This window comes from Temnothorax nylanderi, unplaced genomic scaffold, assembly GCF_030848795.1.
Source record: "Temnothorax nylanderi isolate EJ_2023f unplaced genomic scaffold, tnyl_v1.0 TNYL_tig0492_pilon, whole genome shotgun sequence".
NCBI classification, from domain to species: domain Eukaryota; kingdom Metazoa; phylum Arthropoda; class Insecta; order Hymenoptera; family Formicidae; genus Temnothorax; species Temnothorax nylanderi.
Window position 1 is genome coordinate 35,118 of NW_027249554.1, and position 12,803 is coordinate 47,920.

Below are 12,803 nucleotides of genomic sequence, written 5' to 3' on the forward strand. Positions count from 1 at the left end.
TATCGACACTTATATCGACATTTATCGTTTCAATGAGTTACAGAATAGAATTTTCGTTAACTGTGTCGATATATCGACATAGCGACGCTTAACGATAGCGACATTGTCGTTATAAAGTTAGAGAATCGCCCTGCAGTACCCCTATTCTGTAACTTCTTAACGACAATTTTACTAGCTAGGGATATCGTTATGCAGACTTAACGACACTATAACGAAAAGTGGTATTCCGTAATTCAGTGTAACGATAAATGTCGTTAAAGTTGTCGATAAAATATCGAACTTTGTCGTTAGATTATCGAGGGGTCTCGTACCCCTCGATAAGCAATAGCGACAACATAACTAGACATAGCGACCAATAACTTTGAGTGGGTCCGAGTAAAGTGTATAGAAAGTGTGCGAGTAAATACAGTGTATTTTTTATGTAATAAAAATATATCATTAAGGAAAGCTCGCAAGAAATAATATTACAGCAAAATTAAGTATAAAAATAATATGTATTACAAATGTCTTAATATTTAAAATTAATCAAATAAAAAATAATTTTAGGTTATATTTTACTTATAATCTTTACATGCAGTATAAATCATATATGTTTTTAATAAAAATTTTGTTAATTTTAAATTTTGATAAAATAATCTTTTTGTGTCTATATTTTGAAGGTACAATGGCTGAAGTATATTTAGCATGGAATGTATTACTCTTACAAGAAAGAGTTAGGAGACTTGAAAGAAAAGTAGAAAGAAGATTGATGCGCGATGCTCAAAATCCATTTCAACTTCCTCGACATGAATTTATTGCACAATTTAGACTTCCTCAAGATTTAGTCATGCAAATTGTTAATGCTTTGAGACAAGATTTACAAAAACAACGTATAACTGGCTTGTCTCCAGAACTCCAAGTGTTAGTAGCTATTGGTTTCTTTGCTCACGGCAGTTATCAAAGACCAGCTGGAAACCAATGTGAATTAGTAGTAAGTCAGCCAACTGCTAGCCGTTGTATACGCAAAGTGGCACGATTGATAAATATACGTTTATTACGCCAATGGATAAAATTTCCTATGACGGCACAAGAAAAAGCTGCAGTACAGAATAAATTTGCACAAGCTGCACAGCCATTTCCTGGAGCTATTGGAGCCATCGATTGTACATACATAAATATTCTTGCGCCGCATATTCATGAGGAATCATATGTCAATCATCATGGCAATCATTCCTTGAATGTTCAAGCAGTAAATATAATAATCATCAAAAGTTTTATACTTGTCTCATTTATTAATTTAGAGTTATGCAAACTATATAAACAATATACATAATATTAAACACACACACATACACATACACACACGCACACGCACACGCACACGCACACGCACACGCACACGCACACGCACACGCACACACACACACACACGTATGTATGTATTACTATCTCTGTAATATTATATTATTAGATAATTCAAATATTTTTTCAGATAGTCGATCCAGATATGAAAATATTGAATATAAATGCACGATATCCAGGTGCAAGAAATGATGCCTATATATGGAGTGCTTCTCCAATTAGACGTGTCATGGAATATTGGTATAATCACGGCGAAAAAAGAACCTATTTAATTGGTAAGAATTAATTAAATCTTGATGACATATGTACAACTTCTAATTTTCATTGCATAATTAATTATATACACATATGTATGTACAGGAGACGCTGGATATCTTTTAGAGCCTTGGCTCATGACACCATTGGCACATTAGCCTCAGTGGAGTCGGCAGTTCCACTATAATCAGAAATTATGTAAAGCACGGAGTATCGTGGAAAGATTATTTGGAATTATAAAAGGAATGTGGAGATGTTTATCTTATCAACGTGTTTTGATGTATGCTCCAGAAATCAGCGGAAAAATTGTGAACGCATGCTCAGTTTTGCATGATATGCGTGTACATTATCGACTACCATTGGAGTTGGAGGGAGAAGAAAATATAATCATTGACGATGCACATGCAGATCATGCAAATAATGTAGAAGAACAAGATGTAATACTTCGCAGAGGACCTAGAGCCTTAGCACAGCGTGTACAGAAGCAGATTATGCGAGACTGGTTCCCTAATTACCGTTGTGCATGGGATAACGGGAATGAAGAAATTTATGAACAAGAATAATTTGAATTTATTAAATTGACTACATATATAAATTTGTTTGGTTTTTGAAATAAAAATTATAAAACAATGTATATAATTTTTACTCAACCTCTTTATCGTCCATCACTTGCGCTATGCAATATATAATAACCTTTTAAACTCTTAAACGGATTATTAATCTATACAGATCTTTAATCCTTAACTTTCTTAACTTTCTTAACCTCTTGAACAAGGTATACACGGGATGAAGGCCGGGTCGGAATCGAACCACGGACCTTTGAGTTACTATCATATGCGAAGCCACGGAGCCACGCGTCATCCCTCTAGTCCTTTAAACATTTATATATGACTTCCAATAATTGTGTCTGTCGTTCCTCATTTCTTGCCATCCTATCTATGGCACTGCTTATTTGCAAAGTAGCATCGACTTGTAATTTCATTGCCTCAGCTAGCATCTGTAAACATATAATATTATTTATAGAGGTAGGAAATGTCAGTGTAGGTACGCGAGAGGTGATTGCGGTGTTAAAGTTAGAACAGTTTATTCAGGCAAAGCAGAGTACAGAAGGATCTAGAATCTATACGTTCACGTCCGCGTATCGATCGAGAGTGAGTCCGCGCTTCTTCCCTTTGTCGTAATGGAATGCGCGCATGCGTTGGTCTATTACACCGTTGCCGTTTATACGCGCATAATTGCTATATTCTTTTCATTATTGAAATAAAGTTAAATAAAAATGCATTTTTGAGAAATGAACAGAAAGATTAACCTTCATCGCTTCAGCATGTTTATCTGCTATTTTTCCAAAAGATTCTCGAGTATTATATAATTGTACTCCTAAACGTTCTGAATTTCTACCTGTAAATATATAAAAACGATTTAAATAGAAAACACACATAATTTATTATTTCTTTTTCTTTAATTATAGTGTTGTAACATATTGTTGCGCCCGTGCGAGTCTGTCCGAGACACCCGGTATGAAGAGAAGCGAAGCGTCCTTAGCAACGAGATTATTGAGTAAACAACAACTGACGGTTTTTTTTTCTCGAGCCGCCGGATTATTCGAACGTGTGTTCACGCTCTCTGTAACGAGCCTTGTTTAATAAACGCTAACCGAGTTCCTCTTTTTATAAACGGTGTTCCCTTTATTTCCGCGGGTCACGGGAGTGAGTGCGCGTGAGTGTGCGAGCGAAAGAGAGAGTGCTTCGCGACGAGCGCAACATTTTGGGGGCTCAGCCGGGATCGAAGAGACGAGCGGCGCTTTCGAGTGACGGAATGGCTTCGTCGGCTCCCACTAGAAAGAGGCTCCGGCTAGAGACACCTCGACCGGACGTTTCGGAAGCGTCAACGATGGCGGCGACTCTACAAGCCGTCATCCAGGAGGTGCGGTTGCTGCGTGAGGAACACGCACGGAGAGAGGAAGAGTTCTCCGCATCGTTGCGTCAACGAGACGAGGAGCTCCGTCTGCTTCAGGAGAGATTACAGCTAAGTCCTTCCTTAAATAGAGCGGTGATACGGGGGTGCGTGTCGCGTTCGCGGGAGAAGTGCGCGGAAGTGATATGCGTGCGCAGTTGGGTTTTAAATTAAAGCCCGACACTTTCGATGGCACGACACCGCTGTGGGAGTTCCTCTCCCAATTCCTACTTATCGCGCGTGCAAATAATTGGGATGACGCGTCGAAGTCCGTCGCGTTGGCCGCTAGCCTAAGGGGAAAAGCGCGGACGGTGCTTGAATCCGTAGAAAATTTGGAAAGCCTTTGTTTCGAGGAGTTAAAATCGAAACTAGAGTTGCGTTTTGGTGAGGGAAATTTGTCTCAGAGTTGTTATACGCAGTTCACGAGCCGAAAACAGAAATATGGGGAGGATCTAGCTTCCCTGGGGACAGACCTTGAGAGGTTTTCGCGCTTGGTATATCCCGAGTGTCCCTTCGCGGTACGAGATAAGATCGCGCGTGCTCAATTCGTCACGGCTCTTTCTGACAATTTCTTGAGGCGGACTCTCCAGATGGAGGGAATTACGTCATTAAAATTAGCCGTAGAAAGAGCAAAGGCTGTCAAAATCATTCAGGAACATAATCTCGGGAAAAGAGAAAATTTTGAAAAACGAAACAGCGAAAACTCTGAGAAGGAGGAGGAGGGTAGAAAGGATAGCGCGCCTCAGGGAGATTTCAAGACCAATCGGGGGGAATGTTGGTCCTGCGGAGAGACGGGGCACTTCCGTTCCGAGTGCCCCAGTTACGAGGAAAATTAGACTTGTTCATCTCGGTGGGGGGAGCAAATTGTTCGGGGACGTTTAAGTTTTTTTTTATATGAACTATAATAGTTATGTGTTCAAGTTACTGTGTGTTATTAATTTCTTTCCGAGGTAGAGCCTTCAATCTGCGGAGTGGTTTGCCTTCCTGAATAAGCCTGTCAACTGGCTGAGACCTTCCTGAAGAGGGAAGAAACTTAAGAAGTCTGCCTCTCCCTCGGTTTTCGACTGAGGTTTTCCGAGGAACTTGGGCAAATGCCGAGGCAGGGACTTGGGGAGCCTTGAGTGGCGCTGGGTCCTCAGGAAGTTCCCCCCCCTTGTCCGAAGAACTTCAAGTAAAGCGATATGCCGAAGAAAACCAGGAAGACGTCTTCGCGCTGGGTAGCTGAGAACGGAAAGCCGGCGCTGAGTAGGAAAGAAGACGAGGTTCCCTGTAACGGAGTAGGGCAGGGGTCGCCCTAGAGGCAGAAGAGGAGGACTGGCCATCTTTCTCTGGACGCCGCGGGGATCCGCTGTTGAGGAAGAGAACGTCCGCGGAACGGTTGAGACAGCGGCGCCCGGTAACCTGAGGCAACAGCCGTAGGGTAGGAAGTCGAGTCTCTGGAAGCCGTGACGAGGAAAACGTCCGAGAAGCGGTTGGGACAGCGGCGCCCGGTAACCTGAGGCAGCAGCCCAGGGTAGGGCAGGAAGCCGAGTTCCCTGGAAGCCGCAATGAGGGAACGCCCTGATAAAAAAACTGCCCTTCCGGATTGTCGGGACGACAATCTTGAAGAAGGAGGGTAGTGTTGCGCCCGTGCGAGTCTGTCCGAGACGCCCGGTATGAAGAGAAGCGAAGCGTCCTTAGCAACGAGATTATTGAGTAAACAACAACTGACGGTTTTTTTCTCGAGCCGCGGGATTATTCGAACGTGTGTTCACGCTCTCTGTAACGAGCCTTGTTTAATAAACGCTAACCGAGTTCCTCTTTTTATAAACGGTGTTCCCTTTATTTCCGCGGGTCACGGGAGTGAGTGCGCATGAGTGTGCGAGCGAAAGAGAGAGTGCTTCGCGACGAGCGCAACAATATTTACGTTTTTTACGCTCACTTGGCCTGTTCTGTGTTGCATTTTCTGAAAACATAAAGAAAGTATTAATGTTTGGAATATGTAGTTAAGTTAAAACAACCTATCTTCCGAAGCGCGGATCTAGCTCGCGGCTGGTCAGGGTTCGGAGTAGGCGCGGAGGAAGGCACAAGACTCGGTTAAAATAGAAACGTAACAAAGTTTATTCAATTAAGCGTAAATACATCGGTGTGCTTGCGGGGAGCGACGCGAATGTCGTGGCGGCGCGATGTACAGAGAGATCGCGGACGCGGCGGAGTTATGTACAGAGATCGCGGAGTTCGAATATCGGAGATATGTACAACGATCGTGGAGTTCGAGTGTCGGAGATATGTACAAAGATCGCGGAGGTCGAGTATCGGAGATATGTACAAAGACCGCGAAGTTTGAGTATCGGAGATTTGTACAAAGATCGCGGATATGGTAACGGCGATATACCGAGCGCTGTACGCGGATTGGCGGGCGCGCGGGCTCGCGGAATACGGGGTGCGACCACGGTGGAAGCGCAAGCTCGGACAGCGGCGGCGGTAATCGCACGCGGCGCTGGAGCGCGCGGAATCGAGCGGCTAAGATCCTTAGCGGATATACAGATAACTCTTTATATCCTGGCGCATCGATATACGTAGGCGGGAAGCGGCACCGGGTAGCCAAGATCCTTGGCGAGTAAGAGAGGAGCTCTCTTACCCTGGCCGATCCTCGCTACGCCGCCAACGACCCAGTCGAGCTGCTCCTGGGCGCCGAGGTGAGCTCGACCATCCTGGAGGATGGTCTCCGCCGAGGCAAACCGCAAACGCCGATTGCTCAAAAAACCATCTTGGGATAGATTCTATCTGGGGGCTGCGGTGCGACCTCCCTCGTTGGTCACCGCAGCTCATTCCAAGGTACCGCCGACCATGACTTGGCCGAGCTGGTACGCCACTTCTGGGAGCAGGAGAGCGAACCTCCCGCTGCCGTCACGCTCACTCCCGAGGAGGAGGAGTGCGAGCAACACATTGTGCGCACCCACACGCGCACACCCGAGGGCCGGTACGTCGTCCGACTACCGTTCTCGTCACCGCCGAAGAACCTCGCCGCGACCCGCAAGCCCGCTGAGAGGTTGCTCACTGCCATGGAGCGCAAATGTGGCCAAGATCCCCGTTTCGGCGAACTCTATCACGCTTTCATGCGCGAGTACGAGGACCTCGGGCACATGGAAGTCGTCGCACGGGCGGACGAGGATGATCACTCTCGCGACGTGTGCTACTTACCGCATCACGGAGTGCTGAAGGAGGCGAGCACTACCACGAAGCTCCGAGTGGTGTTCAACGGCTCACAGCGCACCAGCACCGGCGCCTCATTGAACAGCCACCTCTTCATCGGCGCCAATCTCCTGCCGGCGCTCGCTGACGTGCTCCTGCGTTGGCGCCGGCACCGCTACGTAATGATCACCGACATCGAGAAGATGTATCGGCAGATCACTGTGCACCCGGAAGATCGCGACCACCAGAGGATCCTGTGGCGAAGGGCCATCGACCTCCTTGTGCGCGTTCTTCGCTTGACGACGGTCACGTACGGCCTCGCGTGCTCACCGTGGATCGCGATTCGAACGCTCGTCCAACTCGCCAACGACGAAAAGGCACGGTATCCGCGCGGCGCGATCGCTCTCCTGGAAGACCGATACATCGACGATGTCGTGACCGGAGAGAACACTGTCAAAGACGCGATCGCCGTGCAAACCGAACTTCGCGTACTCTGCACGGCGGGCGGGTTCCTGTTACGCAAGTGAGCCGCGAACTCCGAGGACATCCTCGTCGGGATCCCTCCGGAACACCGGCTTCAACGCGCACTACACATGTGGGAGAATGACTGTCACTCCACTCTCGGCCTCCGAGAGGTCGGCACCCGACGGAAGACGAATTTTCCGTCGCGATTCGTCCGCGCGCGATCACCGAATTCACGAAGAGGCGCGTCCTCTCGGAAACCGCGCGATTGTTCGACCCGCTGGAATGGCTCACCCCCGTCGTGATCAGAGCCAAGATTTTCATCCAGTCCGCGTGGTTGAAGCGGCTGGAATGGGACTCCCCGCTCCCGTCGGCTGACGCTCAGCTGTGGGCGTCCTCCTCCTTAAAAAATTAAGGAGGAAAATTTATAACATAATATAATTAAAACAACCTAGCTTCCGAAGCGCGGATCTAGCTCGCGGCTGGTCAGGGTTCGGAGTAGGCGCGGAGGAAGACACAAGACTCGGTTAAAATGGACAATGTAACAAGTTTATTCTATAAAGCGTAAATGTACAGAGAGATCGCGGGAGTCGAAGACATATACAGAGATCGCGGGAGTCGCGGACGCGGGTAGATCGCGGAGTTCAAATACAAAGATCGCGGGAGTCGAAGATATATACAGAGATCGCGGAGTTCGAAGATATGCACAGAGATCGCGGGAGTCGAAGATATATACAGAGATCGCGGGAGTCGCGGGCGCGGGTACGGTAACGGCGATCCGCAGAGATCGCGGAGTTCGAAGATATGTGCAGCGATAGTGGATACGGTAACGACGATATACCGGGCGCTGTACGCGGATCGGCGGGCGCGCGGGCTCGCGGAACACGGGGCGCGACCACGGTGGAAGCGCAAGCTTCGGCCAGCGGCGGCGCGGCGCTGGAGCGCGCGGAATAGAGCGGCTAAGATCCTTAGCAGATATATAGAGAACTCTTTATATCCTGGCGTCTCGGAATACGCGGGCGGGAAGCGGCACCGGGTGGCCAAGATCCTTGGCGAGTAAGAGAAGAGCTCTCTTACCCTGGTTCACTCCGGTGTCACAGGCTCTCGGCTGGAAGATCGAATCAACCGCCTAGATACTTCACTCGGCAGAGCCAGAGATGCCTCTCTAACTCCTGGTTGTTCAAATTCGGGGATTGCGGGATCCGTGAGCAGCGGAGAACAGGTCGGATCGGTTTGCTGGCTCACGGCGGAATCTAATTGTTGCTAACAATTCGTCGGTTTATATACACCCGCGGTGGTGTGTCGGTGTGGCGGGGGTATACGCGACGGCAATCGCGAGCGTCGGGATGGAGCGGCGGAACGTTCGGGAAATACGGCGTCCCGACGCCGCGATTGCGTTCGGCGGCTTTCGGCCGTTTTCGGCACCGCTCGGCGCTCCGAGTCGGTTGCCGCGGTAAGTCCGTTCGCGGACTTATACGCGAGATAATGTACTTAAAAAAGGGCACACCGTGCCTCGTCTCGCCCGGCGGATGTTTGGCCGGGCGGCATCCGGCTGATGCTCGCCGGGAATGATGCGTTTCGGGGCGCATCGTTATATCACCCCCCCCCCCCTTTCTAGAGCGCGAACTTGGCGCTTCACAGCCGGGCCCTTGGTTTGCCCGGTAGTTTTCGGATTTTCCGGACCGTACCCTCGTGATTAAAGCGGACATGCCACTTGTAGCCCCTTTCTGTCGTCTTCCATTCCCGGGTGACGTGGGCGGCGTTGTGAGGCACCAGGATTATGTGGCCCGGCTCTACCTCCACCGGGATCTTCGGGGGTAGCCGGGAGCCTACGGGCCTGAGTGCCTGTACCTCCGCGGCTGGCGGTGCGGCAGGCGGTGCGGCCGGTGGGGCAGCAAGGGCCGGTGGTGCGGTGGGCGGAATGGCTGGTGGTGCGGCCGGCGGTGTAGTCGGCTTGGCGGCGGCCTTCCTTCGGGCCAGGTATTCCGCTGGCGTGACCCGGCGGCGCGGCATTGGCGGTGGCGGGGTCGTCAACCACTCCATTTTCTGCCTCCGTTGCTGGTCCGACCTCTGGATCACGCATCCGATCGTCGGCACGTTTTTGCGTGTCGGCGGAGCGGCTGCGGGTCTCGAGGCCTCGGCGGCGGCGCACAGTGGGCCAAAACGGCAATCTAGCTGGACAAAAGTCGATTTTCGAAGATTAATATTTCTTAAAATAAACGATTATATTTTTAAGAAAAATATCGGATAGTTCATTTTCTACAAAATATTTACCATTTACACTTGTAGTTGTGTTATAACAATCATTTGAATACGTCGTATAAATGTCATCTCGCAAAACGTTAAATCATTACTTTAGCAGCGCTTGAGAAATAAAGAAGTATTCTGCTTATATTGAAGAATATTAAAACTTTAAATTAGATAAATATAGAGAAAGGTATATATTTTTAAATTTTATTAACAAATTTTAATAATAGTTTTTTAATAATAGCGGTATTTTAAGTCAAACATTGCCGATGTTTAATTATGAAATTTTCAAAGTATGAAATTTAGAAAGGTCTACAAAAAAAAAACGCTGCGGATTGCTGCCGTCATTTTACCAGCATGTTATTCCTTAGACATTTCTGAGTTTTATCCTTTTAAAACTAGCTGCCACTAAGTGCCGGTTTCATAGATACAGCGTTTTTTAGAACTCGTAACTCGTCCGTTTGCGTAAAGATACACGAGACGGTCTCGCGCTGTGCGTGTACTTGGCGAGACTACCGTGTCTCTTAATATTGACATCTATCTATGGTTTTTCATAAATATCTCGAAATTGATTTAGAAGGAAATATCACAAGTTTATATTATTTATATTATCAATACACTAAAAATCTTTAACGACTACCATCTTCGATCAAAATTAATCGTGCGATGGTTGCGATAGTAAATACTTTAATGAAAGTAACAGTAGTAATTAAGATTTTGATTTTTATTTTATTTGTTAACTGAAAGATTTTTATTATTTTGATTTATTATTTTTAATTTTATTATTTTAGTTTATTTCAGTTTAGTCTGGCACTTTAATACTGAAATAAAATTATTTAGTATTTTAATTTGTTTCTGTTTATTTTTAGTTTTCAATTAATTATTTTTTATTTTGTATTTTATTAAAACTAAGACGTATGAATCGGCCTAACTGGCAATAATTTATCATCGTGACGATTCGACCATTGGTTTTGGTCCGATTAATCGTCAAGACATTTATAATCTTTGATACTTATATATATATATATATATATATATATATATATATATATATATATTGTCACGACTTTTTCACTCCCGGAGCGGTCCGGGGCGTGCGCCAGATCAAAAGGGGAAAGGAGAGCGGGAGGATAGGCCTCTCCGGTGATTCTCTCGCACCTCCGACACTCCGCGAAACGATTTTAATGTTGGGCGCCAGACGCGTGAATTCGCGTCCACGAAATCGCGAGAAACCAAAAAGAGACGCAAAACGAAATAAGTCGGTGTGCGAGGGAATGGCTAGCTCGACCTAATAGCAGGGCGGGGTTGATGAAGGGCAGCGCGGTATTCGGCGGGGTGACGCATAATAAATGATGTCGTAAACTCAAGCAATTAACAAATAAAGGATAACATTTATTCTGTAGTAATCCTCGGATGAACAACAAATGCCAATTCGGCGTCTTTTAATCAAACCAAAACAAATAGGTGATTGATAACGCGGGCGTCAGATTTTTAATAACCAAAGGTGATAACGCGGACGCCAGAAATAAACGAAAAATTACGTTAACTCAGTAAACGCGCGGAAGGCGCCGTTAGTAAGCAAGATAACGCGAGAAGAGAACTAAACTTACAAAATCATCGAGATCATAAAATTTCACAGATAATAATAGTAGAATATTACGCGGATAAATAATATAGAGTATCGGTAAAAATTACGACCGAATACGACGTAACTGGAATAAACGCGAAATAATAGCGTGAAATGCCGCGAAATGATAGTGCGTCACGCTCGGAGCGCGTGAGCGCAAGGTCCAAACCCGTGCAGGGATTCTGTCGCCAAATAATCTTAATCTAACACAAGTAATAATATTAATCTAACGCAAGTAATAATCCTAATCAAACGCAGAGAATAAACGTGACGCGAGTAACGTCCCAACGCAAGAAGGAACGAACGCAACACGTGATATCGCCAAGAACATCCTAACGCGCAGAATAAGGCGTAGGGACATCCTAACGCGAAATACTAAACTAACGCGAGGAAATATGCGGAATTACCGCGAGCAATACTATAACTAACGCGAAATTACCGATTTATCCTAACGCAGGAAACTGAGCTTAACGCAAGTGATTCTGATCGAACGCAACACACGCGATCGTCAGCGATCGTCCAACGCGAAAAATGATGCGCCGAGACACTCGGCGTAACGCAAAATACTCGAATTAACGCGAGAAAGATTACGGAATTATCGCGAGTAATAACGAGACGCAATATTAGGTCAGCGCGAATGGCCTCTTAAGGCGAACCACATCCTAGCGCGAATAATCTCTCAACGCGGCCGATATCGCGAGGATAATCGAAATGTCCGAACGCGAATCGTGAGTAACGCAATTAAACCAACGCGAATAACCGCCTGATGCCATTAACATCGCGTGCAGAATCTAAGATTCGACCGGGCGAAGTACTACGCACAACGAGACACGCGGTCGTGAACGCGAAGGGCGCGAGAAATGGCGTATTCGCGATATCGAATGTCGTCATTGACGCGCCTACCGCGATCTCCAGGAGTCCGTAGACTTCGATCGCGATCCCAAGGCCACGAGACCATTCCGGTGCCTCTCGCTCTCGCTATCGATCGCTAAATACGCCTTGTCGGCGAATACGCTAATTATCGCGAGTATTCCCGAGCGAGAGCGCGACCCGGGGTGCGGTGTCGTGGCTTTACATCGAATATTACCGAGGCAACCTCACCGTAGGTTGATTCTCTCTCGAGGATCCTCGCCGTCGTCCCAAGGGTCGGAAGAGTAGCTGCGAGAAGTTCGACAAGCTCCAACGTACGAAACGACGAAGTGCGGAACACAAAATTATCGCGACTTAGATTTTGTGTGTGTCGACTGGCGAGGACGATCCAAGAATGCTCCCGAAATTCCGTTCGATGGCGGAATCGATAGCGCGCCCCACCCCGGGCGTACGCGGCCCCGCGACGTTGGAGCGCGAACCAATGAGGGGTGAGCTCGCAGGCTCGCGGTGGATTCTTGCGTAGGGCCGTGAATTACGGCTTTCCGCAGGGCGCTAAACGGCCCTTCGCTCGCGCGGCAAATTTTCCGGGATTCTTCCCGGCGGCGGACGGGACGTGTCTGCCTCCGCGTTCCCCTTTTCGGTTCGGGAATGGTGGCCACCATCCCGGAATCCGGTCAGCAGTGTGAGGAGGGCAGTTGAGCTGATTTAGCCCCGGCGTCCCGGGGCCCTGCCATTATGGGTCCGCCCGCCGCTGTGTCACGCGCCGCGCGCGTGTCTTCCTGCGCTCCGTCGCTCTCGGCGGTCCGCGAGTCGCTTCGATCCGCTTTCCGTCGTCCGATCTCTCGCCTTTATCCTTTTCGTCGACTCCATTTTC

The 12,803-nt window shown here is 47.7% G+C and overlaps 2 protein-coding genes across 2 annotated transcripts; both read left to right on the forward strand.

Annotated features, from left to right (window-relative positions):
• Positions 1-450: 450 nt before the first annotated feature.
• Positions 451-2,149, forward strand: LOC139783358 (putative nuclease HARBI1). Its single transcript, XM_071722514.1, has 4 exons — positions 451-479; positions 660-1,228; positions 1,472-1,616; positions 1,702-2,149. Exons 2-4 carry the CDS (start codon positions 665-667, stop codon positions 1,752-1,754), a joined length of 762 nt encoding a protein of 253 aa, XP_071578615.1. The 5' UTR covers positions 451-479; positions 660-664; the 3' UTR covers positions 1,755-2,149.
• Positions 2,150-5,781: 3,632 nt separating this feature from the next.
• LOC139783353 (uncharacterized) lies at positions 5,782-7,250 on the forward strand. Its single transcript, XM_071722509.1, has 2 exons — positions 5,782-5,931; positions 6,309-7,250. Exons 1-2 carry the CDS (start codon positions 5,782-5,784, stop codon positions 7,248-7,250), a joined length of 1,092 nt encoding a protein of 363 aa, XP_071578610.1.
• The last annotated feature ends 5,553 nt before the right edge of the window (positions 7,251-12,803 follow it).